Genomic DNA, 19,688 nt, shown 5'->3' with positions numbered 1-19,688 from the left:
AAAAGAAAATAAATCACCGTCTGACTTATTCCGCTGTTATGAGCAAAACTTTTCGTTAATTGGACACTATCGGCTGAATATACGTCAATATATTTTTCACACATTTTCTGTGGCTGTGAAGATCCGACAAGGAGAAAAGCGTGCCAAAGTTCGCTGGAATCAGGAAGCGGTTTCTGCTGTCTAAAACCCTCAGCAGAGTAAAACTGGAAATAAAAACTGGAGATCAATCAAGGCTCCTCTCGTACCCCACGTGACCCATAGATTGTAAGAGTTTCTTGGTGAAGAAGTTTGCTGTAGGCGTCGTCGTTGAGGTTATTCGTGTCGGAAAGGACAAGTTTTGTCAGATGGAGACATACAGCGCTAGCTACTTTATTTTTGTGCCGTTACTGTAGAAGGTCACCACATACTACTGTACGAGGCGTGACTCGAGTGTGCACGACAATGTACTGGTTTAGGGAAGGAATGTGTTTTTTACCAACCTTTTTGGTCATTTGGTCTTCGAGCACTTTCATAATTTCCTACATAATTGCGTTGGTGAGACATGATGTCGATGTTATCTTTCCCTACATAAGGTAAGCTGTCATGATTTTGATGTGCAATTGGCTAATATGAATGACAGCAGTTTGTCATTAATGAATGCATTACAGTCGTAATTACCGTTATCGACTAAATAGGCCTATTATTTATTTCTGTTATGTTAGGTAAGTTGTTTCTTATCGTGGTTAATGAAAACATGTTTCCTTATTCACTTATTGATTTGATGGTGTGTTATATTAATGTGAAATAAATTGCGGAAATCGTGCAGGTTCTCTTTGTGTTGGAGTTTAAAAATAAATCAGTTTCGTTTTCACGTTAAGGAGTGTTTTGCTCTTGTATTGGCTGAGGTCCAGATCACAGATTCTTTGAAGAGAGAGAATGCGTTGTTGCTTCTGATTGTAGACTAACAAGTTTATTTATGAAGCCGCATAAGAAGCTTATATATAAGAAGTTATAAATTCCCCTTTCCAAATTCATATGCTTTTGTAGTTTCAATGGAAACTTCCTAACGCGTACGCAGAGGCATGCAGCCAAGTCGAGTACGGTTTTCACTTTGTATGGGGGTCCTGATTAGAAGAGTGGTTTTGCAGAAAGCAGCTGTTTTAATAGACAGCGTACTATGCGAAATTAGACCAGAAAAAATCTGTTATGACAGATACATACATTACTTTTAAATATGTGTACATGTGTTTCGAATATCTATGCCACTTGTGACACTTTCTAATGAATGAATGAGGCCTGGTTACCCATTAAAGTAAACGCTGACACTTTGAATGAACTTTTGTTCTTAGATTTGTAGTGATTGTGCAGCGATAATTTCGTGATTCTGAGACCCAACAGGAGATATAAAGCTGAGACCAGAACATTTCCTCCTCTTCCTCTTTAGTGACACGGGTGCGGACCCTCCTCAGAGTGGGATATTCGGGGTGATGACCACGGTCACTGCATTTACAAGTAAGTCTCAATACAGGGACCAGTTGCCCTAATATGACCTCACAGCGTGGGTGGCGGTCGTTTCTCTGTGAGATCAAACGCTCATACTCATAGAGTCTCAGGCTGTCAAGAATAGCACAGTGGAAAATGACTGTGGGCTGCACAGGTGTGTCGTGTCTAGACTGATCTCAGGTCAGATGATTCAAATCACTGCCTCTGAGCGAGAGCATTGTGGGAGAATCTGTGCTGCTGGTCTGGAGTCAGCCTCAAAGCCTTCAGTTTCTGCTGTGGGCCCCTGTCTGTATCTCTGTCCTGCATCCTTGGCCTTGGAAATTAGGTCTTGTGAGGGACAAGGGAATTCCTGGGAATTTCGCAGATACAAGCTGCACAGCTGAGAGCCTGACCCACATAGTCACACTTCCCCCTCAGAGCTTAGTGAAAGGAGGAACCAGCTTGCTCACAGACAGCTGGGACAGACAGCATGGGGCACCATATATTATGCCTACGTGTATGAGATTCATATTTTTCATAAATGACAAAAGCTCTGAAAATTAATAAGAGCTTTGGGTAGTCCCAAGGCTTATACAGTTATGTTCCATATGTCCCCCAAACCAAAGCAGGCTAACACTGGTGTGCACTGCGCACTAGTGTGGGTTCTTTGTTGATGTTCTGTCTCTTTTGTCCATTAACTCTTGCATGCATCCATTCATCCTGTTGTCTCATGGGTATTTCTCAGGTATGCTTACCATGTACGCGCGCTACAAGTTTGTGCAGAAGTTAGAAGAGATCCAAGGGTGCCGCTCCAAGCTGAATAAGTGGGCCCTCTGGATCGGACTGATTTCCTGCTTGGGAATGTGTTTTGTGGCAACTTTTCAGGTACCGTTCCATCTGGCTTATGACGCAAAACCTCTGATCTTCTTTACAGGGAGAAGGGAAACTGAAATTTATTTCATTCTCTCTGAAGTCACTTCCCTTCCGGCAATAACAGTGCCATAACTTTCCGGACAGTAGCTGTTCCGTATTCCTCACACTGAACCAAGCTGTTTGGTTTTCAGGAATCACAATACACCACACAGAAGTGTGATTAACAACCAGACAAGACTGGAAGGCGTGTTGGCCAATCGGCATATGGGATTTTGAGATTTTCTTTTCTGATATTGTGTAATATTATATCTTGTGACAGGACACTGCTCGGCTTCCTTTTTGCCTCTGTGAAAATGCAACCAGATTTAACGAGCAGCTGCTTGTCACTTCACGAAACCATGAGACCGTTCCTTATCAGGAAGGGCGGTAGCGTGTCCCATAATGCATCTGCTCCCTCCATTACTACATGCTCCTGTTCTTTTTTGGAGAGATTAGTATTATGTTGTTCTCACTGGCCACACTCAGTGGTGTCTGGCCCTGTAGCTTATCTGAGGTGCTCTTGAAAGGCACACCACCAGAGTAATGAACAGTAAGAATGCCTGGCTGTGACTGATGCCAAAGGCAGTGTTTGACAACCACAGCGCTGCTCTATAGCGACCTCGTTTATCATTTACGATAAATGATAATGATAAAACAGCTCTCTCATTATGACTTAGTTATCAGTATTGTTTCATTTGAGAGCAATACTAAGGTTTCACAAAGCGACAACTCCTCTTTGACATCAACATACTGGTCATTGATCATCGCAACACAGTCATGTAGTCAAACACTTCTCGTGTTGTTCGTGACCTAGCTGGATATTAAACAGGCAGGCTACACAACTTGTAAATGGAGGCACATGCAAATTAGGTTGCAAGAGGAGATGTGTCTGAAGCTGTAAACAGAGGTGGATGTAAATAAACTTGATAATCTGAATGAATGGAGAAATCCACCTCATTTACATGCATTGAATTGTTCCATATATTACCGCATAGGACCATGGAATAAGGTCATGTTTTGTGCTATGCTAAATGGTGACTTGTTCGCGTGGTTCCACAAGCCTGTTGCTGATGTTGGGAGAGGAGGGTTAAGTGCTAAAATGCTTTGCCATACTGTGGAGTGGTGTCTCCTGGTTCTCTTTGACGTCTCTCGTGTCATATGAGAGTCCCTCTTTCTGTGCTTTCAGGTGACGCTGGTGACAGAGGTCCACGATGCGGGTGCTTTAGTTTTCTTTGTCTGCGGGGTGACTTATACCCTCCTTCAGTCCATCATCTCCTACCGCATGCATCCTTACGGGTCCTCCATGGCTTTGTGCCACACCCGAATGGTCATCTCCATCATCTCTGTGCTGGCCTCCTTTCCCAGTATCCTTTGCCTTGCTAACCCCATCCTGTAACCTGACCCCCTGTGTGACAGGACAAGACCTGTTACAACATAGCAGAAGTAACGTGACCCTTTTACAGTCTGTTGGGATTTCTCAAGTGTTGCAATCCCACATGTGCATTTTGCACTAGGGAAATTGAAAGCATTATGCTCTGCACCATCCCTGCAGTGCTCCTTGCAGATGATACCTCTGTGTATTAGTCCAGTGGTTACTCCTCAACTCTGACTCCACCAGTGATCATCTGTGCGTTCTTTGTGCCGACGAAGCTGCACTGGGACACACATGACAAGGTATGGCCATAGAGAACCACTTGCTCAGATATTTACACCAAGGTATGACCATGTAAGACCACAGACTCAAATACATACATGACTGTGCAGAACTGTTAACTCCAATACACACACATCAAAGTGTGATTATACAGGACCACAGATTCAGATATGCTTATGATAAAGTATGACCATATAGAACTGCTAACACAAATACACAAAGATATGACCATACAAGACCACTGGTTAAAATACATACAAGGCATGACTGTACAGAACTGCCGACTCAAATGCATGCACATCAAGGTATTACCACGCAGAACCACTTACTCAAATGTGCGTCGGGGTATGACCGTACAGGACCACAGACTCGGATACTCTCACGAGGGTATGACCGGACAGGACCACAGACTCAGATACTCTCACGAGGGTGTGACAATACAGGATCACAGATTCAGATACTCTCACGAGGGTATGACCATACAGGACCAGAGACTCAGATACTCTCACAAGGGTATGACCGTACAGGACCACAGACTCAGATACTCTCACGAGGGTGTGACAATACAGGATCACAGATTCAGATACTCTCACCAAGGTATGACCATACAGGACCAGAGACTCAGATACTGTCCTGCAAAGGCATGCTTTCTCAGAGTCATCTAAAGGCTAGAAAAGCAGGATGCTCATATAAATCTCTCTCTCAGGAGTTTGCCTTCCACTTAGCCAGTGCAATCAGTGAGTGGATAGTGACCTTCTGCTTTGTCTTCTTCTTCTTCACCTACATCCGTGAGTTCAAGGTGGGTCCATCTGCCTCTCCACTGTCCATCCTTTTAAGGCAGAGTCTGTCTCTGTGTCTGTTGTTACCAAAACCTATTTCTCTCTTTTTCTTCATTCCTGAGTCCATCTGTCTGTTTTACTATTAATACCCAAAGCTATCAGTCTCTCAATCTCTTCTGTCTGTCTCACTGTCTATGTATATTCAAACCTATCAGTCTTTTCCATCTTGTCATATTCAGCTTTATGTGTCGCTGTACCTCACACCTAAATCAGTCTCCTTCCATCTTGTCAACCGCACTTGGTGAGTCACTTGTTGCTATGACTACAGATCTGGTCAACTCATTTAACATGCATGAACAAGCTCTTCTGCTAGCATAAATGTGAAGTTGGGATTTGAGTGCATGTGATCTTCTGGTGATGAGGAACACTGTGTGCTTATTTCAACTTTCTCATCCCCTAGTGTTTCAAACTGACCCTGAATGCTGAGATGCTGGTCAACTGAGAATTGTGTGGCAGGACTTTCATCCTTTTAAATCTTGTTTAATGAGTATTTTTTATAAAAGTGTTGATATTTTCAGATATATTTTTGTAAAAACTTACCGAAGCCTCGAAGGCACATTGAATGTGTGTTTCAAAATAAAAATGCTGCTTTGTACAAGGATTTGTGTTTTTTGCTTGTTTAAAATCCACAAAATCCAGACAGGCCTATGTCCCTGTACATTTGTCGCTATTCAGAGTGCTCAAAGCAGCTCCAGAAAACAGCTGGCTCTGAAATTACTGCCTGCACAGAACTGATCTGGAACGTGTATAAGAATGACAAAAATCTCCCTCACTCCATTTCTTCCAACATCAGCACATAGAGGTGTTGTGTTCCGTCTTTAATATCGCTGATGTTTGTCCTAGGTCTATTCCGCATGTTCTGTCTGTGCTGTGTTGCTTCTTCCTTCTCTCTCAGTCAGACCTGTCCATCTAGAGCAGCCGAGCCACTACAGACGTGAAAGCACATGATCAACTCTAATACACTTAATAGAATTTCCTGTCACATGGACTCAGATCAACTGCGCAGAGGGAGCTTTAGGGAAGACCTTATGCCTGAACGATACCCCTCGCAGCGCACGAAGCCTGTCCCCTCAGGTGTGGTGTACCATTGTTAAGGCGTGCATTCAGGGATCCCGTTTCAAGGAAAACGTCAAAAACCCCTGGGGTAAAAAAATGTCGCTCTCACACAGCGAGCAGGGCAGACGTGATATGTCTGCTTGGGTGTGGTTTTGGAACTGCGAGCGTGTGTGTGTGGGTGTCAATACTGTGGCCAACAGGCCAACATTCTCAGGCTGTCGAAGCACTTTGGCTGACGCCTTGTGATAGAAAGGGAGGAAGGAACACCATCTCCTGACAGAAAGCGCAGTCCCTACATTAGTCAGTCTGAGAGTTCGCAAGTACACACTGGGAGTGTAATACATAGTTTGGCTTCAATAGGGCCTGAAGAGAAATAATTACTCTTGCTATATTCACTGTGCTTCCCCAGGACATTGTAAATAGCACACTCCTTCTTTTGTGTCACCTAAAAAGGTGACTTGCTATAAGCTGAAACCACTCCAAGCTGGCTTTGGTATGGTATGATGGTAAGATCCCTGGTTTAACTCAGAGTTAAGACAGTGTTTTCGAGTACGCCATCTGTCAGGAAGCAATGCAGATATGAGTGCTGGAAAGCTGGAGGTCGCGACAAAGCCTGCCGCTCCAAACACAGATTCCCAGCAAACACCAGATCACTGGAGGTTCCTGAAAACCAGCACTGCTGTCTCAACGTGGGCCACAGACTTCAGTAGACGTCACAATTACAGACCTGAAAGACCACTCAAAAATGACAACATGTGTTAAGGCAATATTTATTTTACTTACAAAACATGAACAGTGCCACTGTACATATTCAAACAATGACATGAATTTTAACATATATATATGGATTCTTCTCCAGTTGTGTAAAACCACTTGCTGAAAAATGTCTATAGATAAGTGCACACTGGTACAACATTTACATATCCTTTCTCTACAAAATACAAGTTTTAACACTGTACAATAGGTAATATTTTCTGTAAACAGACAGAACTGATGAGTGACACACCACAAGTGTCAACACTTCACAGTTTTCTTCAAGTGTTTAAAAAGAACATGTAGACATGGCTACACTTCAAATATGTTTCTGAAGGGAGGGGACTGTGCGAATTTCACATGAAACAAGCAGAACATCCCCCCCTCACAGAAATGAAGAGCCTTGGCCAGACTTAAAAATGATGGAGCTGAAATGTCTGTGAATGCTGCTTTGTGTAGAGCAGAGACTTATGGGTAATCCAGCTCACACATAGTAAATTCAGCATAACATGGTATATTCGCTCAAACATGGCAAATTCGGTAACACATGTGGCAAATTCAGTTTGGCTGTTTGGAACTCTGCCACTAATGCAGTAACTCAATACTGTGCAATTCACTTACCCTTCACAAATGTTGGACATGAATATACGGGACCAGTCTGCGCGTCTCAAAAACACAAGCACAAGTGTACATGTGTCCGCCCTTTCGAGGTATTTAGACATCTTCGCACTGAGAGATACGCCTCATCCTCTGAGCTTTTGAGGTTCTTTAAGTTGACCCAGTCCTGACCTCCATGCCACCACCAGAGGTGGAACTTCCTTTCCTGTCCGTCACTCACTCAAGAGAGGAGGGGGTCAGTCGCTGAAAGACGATTCGCTGCTGGAGCCGTCGTCACCCGCCTCCTCTGCGATGCTCCCACCATCTGGCACAGGTGCGTCAGGGGTGCTGGAGAGGGGCAGACACGTCGCGTCAGTCATTCAAACTGAGATCTGTCAGTTAACCCTCCCTGAAGAGGCTAGAGTCATGGCTAGAGTTTTTGTCTGAGAGAGGTGACGCAGGAAGGGAGACTAAAGTGACACAGGTAGCCATATGGAACAGAATGTATGAAGTAAGCAAACTCACTCCAACAGACCGGGATCCAGGCCCTCTTGGATCATCTTGTTTTTTATGGCCATCACTGGAACGCCCTGAAAGACAGGACAGGAGCAGTAACTGCGACTCTCTCCATGTTCATATTTACAGTGCATTACAAATGCATGTCTGAGTCTCTCCAAGAAGTGAAGTCTCTCTCTCAGTGAAGTTAACCTTCGCATTTGCTGAAGACTTCCAGACACAAAAACAAACACACAAGGGGTTCACTATTTATATTATTTATTAGTTTAGTAGATGCTCTTATCCAGGTTGACTTGCATAGCTTACATTTCTTTTCACATATTCATTTGACAATACTCTATTAAAATACATTTTATTAAAAATAATGCAGCTTAAGTACTTTCTTCAAGGGTACAACACCAGTTCCTGACTTGGGAATCGAACGTGCAATCCTAGTTCTGTAATTGCTATATCAGTACTGTTACTGGGAACCATTTCCCCAAAAGAGCTTGGAACTCTGTACTTTGACCTTTGACTCACCACTTGCACCATTTTCAGATATCGGGCGTAACGCGGGTCTTTGGCCACAGTCATAACGTTCTCTCTGACTGCATCTGTCCTCTGTGGGTCCCCAGTCTCCTGAGTGTTTCGAACAGAGTGGAAGCATCACAAATTACGTTACATTCATAACTACATGTTATGCCCTTAGTGAGCTTCTATATATAGCAGCCATAGACTCCAGCCAAACAGCTACAGCTGAGTGGAAGCCCTTATGACATGTGTATGACTGTGCTACAGGAATGTCAGCATATAGATAGGTGTGTGGATGTGTGTATGTGTGTGTGTGAACATGTATCTGTGTGAAAGGGCCTGTGTGTGTAGATGAGTGTATGTGCAGTGCCAGTGTGAGTGAGCATGCTTTTATATGAGTATTTGTGTGTGCATGTGGAAGTGCATGAGCATGTATATGACTGTGTTAGTGTGTGTATGTGTAAATGCACAACTGGGTATGCTCGTGTATGAGTGTATATATGCATGTGTAGGTGCTGGGAGTGTATGCCATGTGTAGCACAGTACCTCAGGGGGAGATGGAGCAGTGGGGGGCTCTGATTGGCTGGACATCAGCACTGGACCGTTGGAGTCTGCAGCAGGCTGCCTCTGACACGCCCCCTCGACCCTCACATCCTCCAGACCAGGAATAGAGGACAGCTGGGGAGGACCAAGCACTTAACATAAAACTACACGCCATGCCATCATAATGATACCCATCTCAATGAATATACGGTACAAATACCCCCTCAGAGTAAACGGGGGACAGACACAACTCACAGTGAGGTAAGTTGTCTGATTTGACTGACGTTTCACATGTAAAACGAAATACCTTCGCTTCCAGAATGCTGAGAGTGGTTTCAATTTGCTGAATCCGAAGAGTGACGTTGGCCAACTTCTGTGAGACACAGAGGCAATATTGCGGTCTGACTGAAAAATCATATATACTATACACTAAGAGACAATATGCACACAGAATATGTCAACAAAATCATACTATGACCAAGGGGAGCGTTACCTCTTCACAAACGGTGGAAAACCGGTTGAGGAAACGGACCGTGTGCACTATAAATTGATTAAGGAACGCAACAATTCTTTTCTGCTGGATAGCCGGAACCTACAGAAATACCATAAGACACACACACAGTCATAAGCCAACTAAAGCTGGCATAGTTAGCAAGCTACGTCTTGAATTTATCATAAATTATATCATAATTTAATAGCTAGCTAGCTAATCCTCACCTTTGTAAGGTCCACACCCGATCCGACTATGGGCAGTCCGTCCTCATCCATTTCTAAGATTAGCTGCGAGCTTGTTAGCCGTGAACGAACGGTATCTTAGTGACTGATTTTCTGAGGGAACCCCACTGGTTTTGAACTTCGACATCAAAAGCAATTATTTCACCAGTGTAAATGACCCGGAAATGTTCATCTTCTTCGTTGAAATTGATGGGTCTTGTTAAAAAGATAAAGGAGCATATCGCCACCTATTGTGCTGGAGTAAGGACTGGAAAATAATATCAAATAAACGTATGTATGTTATTGGAAATCCTAGCCTAGCCCCATATTGTAGAGTACACAGGCTCTGATACGCTCTTATAAATGACTCGGTATCGCTGTGAATATGACAGAATTTTTAGGTCTACAATGTTGGTGCTGTTCCTCACAAAGTTTTAACACTTGCCCTAAAAGTTTAACAGTATCGAATGCATTGCAGTGGATGAGCACATTACACTGTTTTCGTGACAAGAATTTTATCTCATAATCAATTCAACGTTTTACTGAGAGTTTGGTGGTGGTTTAGTACTGCACATGTGTAATCTCATCCCACACCGTCATCCAGTAAAAACACAGACCCCTTAATCCCCCCCAGTCGCATTGATTCCATTGTTTTGTCACATTTCTCCCTGGATCAGCGCCTATGTCTCATTTCTGCTAAGAGGGATGTCAATTTCGTTTAGTCCTAGAGCTTCTTTTACAAGATTATCAACAGCTCTGGTCCCTTTCAACTCTTTGAGCTGAAACCCAAAGGAACCAAACTTCATTTCCCAAGATTGTAATTTATTTCAAATCTGATAGATTTTCTAAAATCAAATCAGGGTAACAAGAGGAAGAATGCTTTCGGGCCAGTCAAAGCCGCCATGCAGCCTGAACAAATGACTGCTTAGTTAGGTTTAATTTCCTCAACCTGGTACAGGGCCAGAACAGTAGCAGCCAGTATAGTACTGCCAACTCTGCGAGTAATGCATCTGTGTGTTTTGTGTATTTTGATATTGAAAATTATATAAACATGTTGGGCCAGTAATATCTGATAACAGGCTATATTGGTATATTTGTGTATATGCATATGTGCATATATGCACATCCTATCCCATTCAATGTACCAAGTAAATTCTAGGTTTACTCACTCCCCTTTCAGCTCTCCTTTTCATTCATAGGCTGTGAACTGGAATTTTGCACTGTAAAACAGTTGATTGCCTGCATTTTTATACATTTCATAGACAAAAATAATCATAAACTGGATCACAGCAAAGTAAGGTTGTCTCTACGCTCAGTGCTGAAGGTGGCAACATAAGTGAAACTCATGAAATATTCAAATTATCAAAAGTTCAGATACTTCTCTGTCAGGAACCACGTAGGTGAAGAATTATGGTCTTGATGCCTCCATGTCGGGAGGTTACGCCTTATCTGCTAGGAGTATGGGATGAGAACATTGATATGTTTTCTGGAGTGAGTGTGGAGATTTCTGCATATGTGTGTGTGTGTGTGTGTTTGTGTGTGTGAAACAGAGAGAGAAACAGTGAAAGAGAAGCAAGAACGGAGATTTTGGCTGCTACAATAAAAACCATGTTCCACTGAACCTTTCCAAACCAGATATTTCCATTTAGTGAATTCTTGGAAACAATTTGTCTTTACGTGTTATTAAGCAAATGGAAGAAGCTAATTATGAATTATTTAAATATCGTGTTTCCTCTGTTGGCCCGAGGCGGAGCCAACATTAAGGATCAGCAGAGCCGTGCTGAAAACAACAGGGCCTTGGAGTGTGTTAGCTCAAAGAGGCCTGGCAGGGGGGCTTCCTATTACACAAAGTCATCTCTTTGCTGCTTCTCTATCTCTCATGCACTGTTTATTTCAATACACAAGCCCCTCTGAAGCCCCCTCCTTCCCCTCCTTCAAGTCAAGGGTGCAGACACCCATTTGTGTTTATGTGACTAAAAGACCAAGATAACCATGATGGGCTCATAAAGAAATGCATTTAACATATTTCTGCAGATTCCAAATGCTCCCCATCCTCCACTGAAATGCAGCTCTCTCCTCGGTCAAGGACATGGATATTGTAAAATTTCATAAAGACATGCCAAAGTTTGGACTCTGATTCTAGTCCAGTCTAGTCTGGCCTGGGGTTCTAATCAAGTCTGTGACTCTCTGGTGGTCAGTGATTATTTTCTGGTCTGTGATTTTGCTCTGGCCTGTGGTGATGTTCTGATCTGTGGTTCCACATTTGTTTGCCAGAGTGACAGCTGTACAGCAGTACGGGGGTGTTGCGTCAGTGTGCATGGAGCTGTTGTGTTTCACAGAGTTAAGTGCAGGTCTTAACTCCTGAATACTTCTGGTTTGAAGCCTCTGTTATTCTCCAGCTGTTTATGAGATTTTCTTCCATATACCCTATAGTTCAGGATATACAGCATTAAGCAGCACAATCCTCATACAACAGTAAATAATCTTACTCCCTACCCAACACCCTATACTATACTGAAAATATAGTGCCTCCTATTCTTCAGTGAATAACCCCACTCCCTATACCACACTAAATATCTCTAACTCTAACACCACAGTAAATAACCCTATCCCCATACCACTGGCAATATTCCCACTACACAGAAGACCCCTGGCACTTAGTAAGACTTTTTGAAGAATTAAGCTATAGGTAATTAGAGCAGACATGTGTAAATTCAGTTACAATTTCTTTGTGGGCTTGTGCCTGCCACCAGATGGCGCTTTTCGGTTATCACACTGGCCTCAAGAAACAGTATTGATCAGGGAGAGTATTTGATGATTCACGCTCCTGAAAAAAACTTGCCCACTCTGAAGCTCAAAAGATGTTGTCTTTACGTGTGTGCGTAAAGATCTGACATTTAGTTATTCTGTGGCGAGTATGGTTTGGTCAGCCTTCCTCAATCAAACAAAGAAAGGGTCTGTCTTCTGGTGGCAGGGTCTCAACACATCTAATAATAAAGTGGGAATTAGGAAAATCACACCCTTTTTTACACTCTAATTTGCATTCATCTAGAAAAAGGCCCCACCCTTCCGGCACAAGTGACGCCTTAATGAGGATACCCTGAGGATGTCCTGACGAAGGCACTGACCGGGCTGAAATGCTGGTTTCTTTTCCTTCCAAATTAATGTAAGTGGGAGTGCAGGAGAGCATGTGACTTGCCTCATTCCTCTTCATTATGAGTTAAGAGGCCAGTGTGCACCTTGTTAACTTTGCCTGCCATGTCCTCCATCTCTCCAGCTTCTTAGTGATAGAGTACCGGTGTAAGTGTGTGGATTTCGCTCTTTCAGTTTCACCGTCCCAGTATTCTCTCTGTCAGCGTGTCCCCAGCACGGTCTGTGCTAGCTCCTTGCCTGGATTGTGGAAACACACACAGAATCTTTAAAACAGACTGTTTATGAAGATGACATGGAAGCAGAAAGATAGGCAGATGAACCTGGGTGAGATTGTGGCAGGGGATGAGTATGCGTGTCTTAGTTGGGGAAGGAGGGCAGAGAACAGCATGGAAAAGTCCCATCAAAAATGACAAGAAAGGGCAGCAGGAAGGAGGCAGTCTTGTTCTGCATCACACAGACTGCAGACAGTGTGTTCAGCGTACAGTAAGAGTATACATACAAGAGGGGGTAAATACCGCAAAGAGTGTGTGTAAAGAAGGTGTGTACAGGTGAGTGCGTGTACAGATTAGAGTGTGTAAAAGGGGGAGTGTGTACAGGTTTCAGTATGTGAAGGGAGAGTAGGTACAGGTGAGTGTGTATACAGTTTACAGTGTGTAAAGGGAGATTTTGTACAGGTGAGCTTGTGTACAGGTTACACTGTGTAAAGGGAGACTATCTACAGATGAGTGTGTACAGGCTAACGTGTAAAAGGACAAGTGTGTGTACAGGTTACAGTGTGTAAAAGGAGATTGTGTACAGGTGAAGGTGTGTATGGGATGTCATCTGTAAAAAGATGAGTGTGTACAGGTGTGTTGAGGCCTGTCACTCAGTAACTCTGAGGTTGGTGTGACTGCTCACTTTGATGTTGTGGTACCAGATCAGTTTAGAGCTGCTCTAGAGCAAAAGTTTTCAGATGGAAAAGTCTGGAATCCAAACAAACTGGTCTGAGCCTTTGAAGAAAAAAATCCAAGCTGTCAGAAAGAACATCGTAGTCAAAGCAAAAATGAAAACGAAGCGGGGGCTCAATTAGCCACGGCGAGAGGACATACTGGTGCTGGCTAAAAATAGACTCCACAGACAGGGCCGGTTCGGCAGAAGGATGATGACGTGAGTTGGGCCCACTGCTGACAGCTGAGAGAACAAAGGATTAAACGGATTAATACCAGCTAAAAATAACCTGGAGGAAACAGCACAAAGTCTTAAACAGCAAAGTTTTCCCACCCTAAAAAAATGAGACGTCTTCATGCTCTGTGAAACAAATTCTGTGAAAACGGGTGTAGTCTGGCAGTGGGATTAACTCTTGACGGTTTCTGTGAGAGAAAGCGCACGTCGTGTTTGTCTTGAGGGGGTCCAGCCCCCTGACCTGGAGGCAGCTTTTAGTCAAACTCCTCCATAGGATTGCACAGGGCTCCCTGTGCTCCCAGGTGGAACAGGTTTTGCTCACACGCTGGCCCCGAGTGGCCTGTGTCAACAGACATTGCGCGGCGAGTGCAGTGACCGGACTCTACGGGGAAAGCACACAGCCGTGCTTCCTGAGAGTAGAGACCTCTGCCCCCGCCGCTCGCCATCCCAGTCAGACAAACACCCAGCAAATTCCCCCGACCCACCAAACCATGGCCAAACCATTAACAGCGGGTGAGCTGCGCTCTGATTGGGCGCGGCCTCAGGAGCAAACACTCGCCCGACTGCACTCGCTGAACCTCACCTGCTGACCTGCGCGCTCCTCCGGGATGCCTCCAGGGGGCGGTGTGTCGGACTGAACCTGCTGAACTTGGCCTGAAGGGACCCGCGTCCTCCCCAATGTAACTGGCCCCCGAGCGCTCTCACCACAGGCGCCGGAGTCCAGCTGCTGTGGGGCGGAAGAGCTGGGAACTCCGCCATTTCTGTCTGTCTAGCATCCCGCCAACAAGTTTCCCCAATTTCAGAAGCCCCTTCCTCATCAGACCACCCCTAAAGAGTCTAAGCTGAATTTGCAGCAAATACTGCCTTATCTACAGCATATCTCTGGTAAACACTTCCACAACGGCACTTCAACAACGGCACAATCTGCTCCTATTGTAAATACTGACTGATCTGTATCTACATTAAACACTGAACAAACTGAATGCACAGTATATATGGTGCAATCTGCACCAACAGTAAATACTGACTGATCTGTATCTACAGTAAACAGGGGACAAGCTCAATGCCAGTAAATGCTGAATGAGTAGCATCTCTAGTAAATACAGACTGATCAGTGTCTGCAGGAAATGCTCAGAGAGCTCAATCCACACTGTGCACTAAACGTCACTTCACCGATCCTGTGCTACCCACAAAGCTCAGCTTGTTGTCCAGTACCACTGCAAGTCCCTAAGTGATCTGGAAGACAGACTTTGTAGTGCTGTCTAGGGCAGGGGTGTCCAAACCTCTCCTGGAGGGCCGCTTGTCCTGCATGTTTTAGATCTCTCCCTGCTCCAACACAGCTGATTCAAATGATCAACTCGTTATGAACTCCTGAAGCTGCTGAATAACAAACTGATCATTTGAATCAGCTGTGTTGGAGCAGGGAGAGATCTAAAACATGCAGGACAAGCGGCCCTCCAGGAGAGGTTTGGACATCCCTGGTCTAGGATGATGGAGAGGTCTTGGCTGGAATGTAGAGCAGTTTGATCTTGGCCAAATAAGCATCAGATGATGGTTTTACATCCAGAATGAGATGTCAGAGAGACAGAGCAGGATGCATGGTGAGACCTGTGTTTGTATGTGCTGGGGGGTGGAGGTTGACTGTCATCAACATAAGAGTAACAGGACAAACCATGGGAAGAAGTGACAGAACCAGGAGGTCATGTGAGCATGGAGAATAGGAGGGGGCCGAGCACAGAGCCCTGGGGGACCTCATTTGAAAGGCTGTGAGAGGGAGTAACGTGGGGCTGTGTTCTCTTTAGCCTCAGGTTTCACTGTGGAGGAGCGTACATTATTCCCACACTATTACAGAATTGCACATCACAGAGCCCATGCTCTTTCCTGAGTCAACTTTGTGTGTGTGTCTGTGTGTGCGTGTGTCTGTGTATGCCACAGGTGGCACGGAAATGGAGGCGTGGCTATCACTGATGCGATCTGCTCTCATCCAAACTGGCAAATTTTGCTGCAGTGTACTCTCAGTGAAGCCAAGACCACCTCATGCAAACATATACTTGTCCGGAGGGAGCACGCTCGGGTACGAAACAAGCTCCAAGCTTTTCACTCCTGTCAGAGCTCCTCCAACATTCTCCGGTCTCGGGAGAGGCTGTCTGCTTCCTGTGACGTCACTCATTCAGGCAGGTGCCCAGAAATCCAACCGCAGCACCCCGCCCCCATGGCCTGGGTCTTGAACCTGGCCTGGTCCCAGCACAGGGACCGATCCTTTACATCAACGCTTAATTGATTATCCACACTGCAAAACCTGGCTGCCCCTGTAGTACATGGTAAATAACTCTTGCTCTTGCTCTTGTTCTCTCTCTCTCCCTCTCTCTCTCTCTATCCCCACCCCCTATCACTCACTGGGAGCCACACTGTTCAGTCAGGTTGCAATATGTATGTTCAGCGCATTCAGGTAGCATCTGCTGCTTCTGAAAACGGAGGTGTTCAGACGGCAACAGTTTCCGTACAGACCGGGCTTCTTCTTCTTTTTCCCCTGGAAGTATTGTCACTCATTCCTTCCTGCCCCCTTTTTTTCCCATGGGACGCTACTGTGGAGATGGATGTAGCCAGAGACGGTTGCCCCCACAGAACTACTTTTGCGTCTCCGTGAGGGCCCTGGGGACCTGGAAAGCTGTGTCCAGTGGGGTATGAGGGGGATGGGAGCAGAGAGTCAGAGAGGCAGGAACATCTGCAATGGGAAACAGGTGGAGTGGAGATGGGTGAAATTGCTGTTCCATCCAACATCCTCCATAATACCATCATCTTATTGTTCTGACATAGAAGCAAACCCATCTGCTCTCTGTGGGAATATACTTGAGTTGCAGTTAACACGGAACATGCGGGGGCAGGCAGGTGTGAGGATACTGGTGCGTGCAGGCAAAAGGAAACAGGTGTTTCTACAGATGTGAGGGTACAAGGGCATGCAGATGTGAGAATACAGGTGTGTGAAGGTACTATGGTACTGCTGCATGTAGTTGGGAGGTACAAAAGGGTCCAGGTGTGGGCAGGTGTGAGCAAACAAACCTCTAAGTACCCAAAAAGTTTACCCTGACAGAGAATGCTTTGTTGCTCGTGGTCCAGTGTAATATTTATTGAAACCATACCTCAGCCGAGCCTTGCTTGCACCTCTCACCCCCTGAGCATCTCATTTGCTTTAACAATGGTCGTTAATTAGGGAGGTAAATGTGGAGGCACTTCATTTAGGAAAAGTATTTACTTAAGGGCCCCATTGACATGACTCTCCCAAGATCCTCCTGTGTTCTCATGAACATCACGGCAGCAGCAGTGCGGGCAGTGGGGACCGGGCCAGGAATAATGGTCACAGAGCTCAGCTGTAGTGGTTTTGCTTGGAGAGCGGGCCCTTTATTTTGCGAGTGTTTGTTTTGGAGGGAGATTGACTCTACTGAAGGACTCAACTGTGCCTCAGGGAGACCTGAGCTCCAGCACCAGCACCACTGTGCTCTGAGCCCCAAGCACTGTTATTCTAACCTCTCTCTTCCCTCTCTCTCTCTTTCTCACTCCTCTCTTTCGCTCTCTCGTTCTGTGCTCTTTTCCCGTTCCCTCATCTTACCCTCTTCTGTCTTTCCTTATCTCTCTCTGCTCCCTCTTTCCCTCCCTCAATATCTAAGCTTCTGTCTTTCTCCCACCTCACTTTTCTCACTCAGTCCTCTCTCTTTCCATATTTCTGGCTTTCCCTTCTGTTACCTTATCCCCCTTCATCCCTCTCTCCTGATGTCTCCCCACAGTGCAGGACACCTGCAGAAACATCTTTCTCATCCAGTCTGCCTGTAGACATTTCACTCTTTTGTTCTGTCATTTAAGTGTCTGCTTTTGTCAGCTCTGTGTGACACACCCTCCCTATGTCCACTGTCTCTCTCTCTCTCTCTCTCTCTCTCTCTCTCTCTCTGCATCTGCACTTGTGCTCAGATCCTTAGCACCTCAGCAGAACCTCAGCACTTCCCAGCCTTTCTGTCCTGCCTTCATTCCAAAGGAAAGTCTTTCACAGTGAGCGCTGTCCTCCTGTAACCGCCGTATTCCATCTTTCACAGATACCTCCCTTCACTCCAGTGTTTCAACTGCAGCGATTTTTATCTTTCACCTTTACACAGGTGCTGTCCTCGATTAACTCCAGTGTTTTTATTTCTCACAGTAAAATCTTACACAGATACTGTCCTTCCTTAATTCCAGTGTATCTTTTACGCTAGACTTTGACACAGATACTGCCCCCCCTTAACTCCAATGTTTTTATCTTTTACAGTAAACTTTTACACAGACACTGTCCTTCCTTAATTCCAGTGTTTTTATCTTTCACAGTAAACTTTTACACAGACACTGTCCTCCCTTAACCCCAGTGTATTGATGTTTTACAGTAAACTCTTGCACAGATACTGTCCTCCCTTAACTCCAGCATTTCCATTTTCAAAGAGTGAGTTTCTTTATCTTGTGGTTTCCCGCTGTTCTCTGAAATACATTTCTAAGAAAACATTACCATAAACTCTCAAACAGAGAACATTAACACAGAAGAAGAGGGTAAGATAATCTCAAAGAGCCGGATGCCATTTGGGTGTGTGTGCAGATTGTGTTTGCAGGATCCTCTTTGAGGTGGGGAAGAGATGTGAACGTTAGCGTGTTAGCTGCTCCTCAGATCGTTTCCTTTGGCTGCCGGCCGTTCAGCTGTGAGATTTTGTATTTCTAAATGAAAACTTCAGCAGCTCTCCTGATCCCTCGCTCTGCAAGGCCATCCATGTTCTTTGCAGTACTGACACTTCTCTCTGGTACTGACTCCTTGCTCTCAAGCACTTACTCTACCTTCTGCATTACTGACTCCTTTACCTGCGGCTGTGACCCTTTTCTCTGGAAACTGTCAGCAGTTCTGACTGTTGTCCATACAGCACTGCTCTGTCTTCAGAACAGATCTTGCTCTAGGCAGCACTGACCTTAGGTCAGTCGGCTATATCCCCCTCTTTCTGTTGTCCTTCTGTGTTATGGTCATCACCCGCTAACACAGACTGCAGAGATGGCCCTTTGACTGTGTGGTCCAGCAGAGGGGACATGCCCCAGATTACTGTATAACCAATAGAGGCTGAAATGTTTTTTGTACATTTCCTAGTCAATGCATTTGAAATGGAGATGGCCCTAGAGACACTGTTCTGTTAAATATATGTCAGTATTGGAAGCCAGAGCACAGCTTACAGTAACTCTGTCTGCGAGAAGCAGCCCTGCGGCAGTTTAACTCTGACTGTGACAGACCGGTGTGAGGCAGTTTAATTCTGTCTATTAGAGACTCATGTAGGGAAATTTGTGAGAGACAAGCATGGGAGAGTTTAACTGTCTGTTAGAGACTTGGGTGGGTCAGTTTTAACTCCATGAAAGATGGGTGTGGTGGAGTTCAAGTCTATGAGAAACCAGTTGGGGGGAGTTAAACTCTGCCTGTGAGAGACGTTTGGGGCAGTTTAACTCTGTGAGAGATCATTTTGGGGGCAGTTAAACTCTGTGAGAGACCGGTGTGAGGCAGTTTAACTGTCTGTGGGAGACATGTGTGGGGCAGTTAAACTCCATCCATAAGAGACAGCTCCCAGGGGTGTGGTGCATCTCAAGCCTGTCTTTATCTGATTGGTTTAACTCTTGGGGCGGGGGCTGGGATGGGGTAGGCTCCTTTGTTGCCTGGAGAACAGACCACAGTTTCCAGGAACAATGCAGCTGATGAGAGACTCTCCAAGGAAAATATCACGCTGACATCATGGGCTCTTAAGGCCCACAGCTGTGCCAGAATTCTCCTGTCA

At 45.1% G+C, this 19,688-nt stretch overlaps 2 protein-coding genes across 2 annotated transcripts; one reads left to right on the top strand and one right to left on the bottom strand.

Moving 5' to 3' along the window:
* The first annotated feature begins 275 nt into the window (after positions 1–275).
* dram1 (DNA-damage regulated autophagy modulator 1) lies at positions 276–5,405 on the top strand. Its single transcript, XM_036520274.1, has 7 exons — positions 276–572; positions 1,424–1,491; positions 2,207–2,346; positions 3,560–3,737; positions 3,992–4,047; positions 4,734–4,826; positions 5,267–5,405. The coding sequence occupies exons 1-7, from the start codon at positions 442–444 to the stop codon at positions 5,306–5,308; spliced, it is 708 nt and encodes a 235-aa protein (XP_036376167.1). The 5' UTR covers positions 276–441; the 3' UTR covers positions 5,309–5,405.
* Positions 5,406–7,065: 1,660 nt separating this feature from the next.
* LOC118772036 (WASH complex subunit 3-like) lies at positions 7,066–9,692 on the bottom strand. Its single transcript, XM_036520275.1, has 7 exons — positions 9,559–9,692; positions 9,335–9,433; positions 9,149–9,214; positions 8,845–8,976; positions 8,308–8,406; positions 7,798–7,862; positions 7,066–7,620 (listed from the first exon to the last, which is right to left on the bottom strand). Exons 1-7 carry the CDS (start codon positions 9,607–9,609, stop codon positions 7,530–7,532), a joined length of 603 nt encoding a protein of 200 aa, XP_036376168.1. The 5' UTR covers positions 9,610–9,692; the 3' UTR covers positions 7,066–7,529.
* Positions 9,693–19,688: the final 9,996 nt, after the last annotated feature.

Source organism: Megalops cyprinoides, chromosome 25 (assembly GCF_013368585.1).
Source record: "Megalops cyprinoides isolate fMegCyp1 chromosome 25, fMegCyp1.pri, whole genome shotgun sequence".
Taxonomy (NCBI): domain Eukaryota; kingdom Metazoa; phylum Chordata; class Actinopteri; order Elopiformes; family Megalopidae; genus Megalops; species Megalops cyprinoides.
This window is presented reverse-complemented; position numbering and strand designations above follow the sequence as displayed.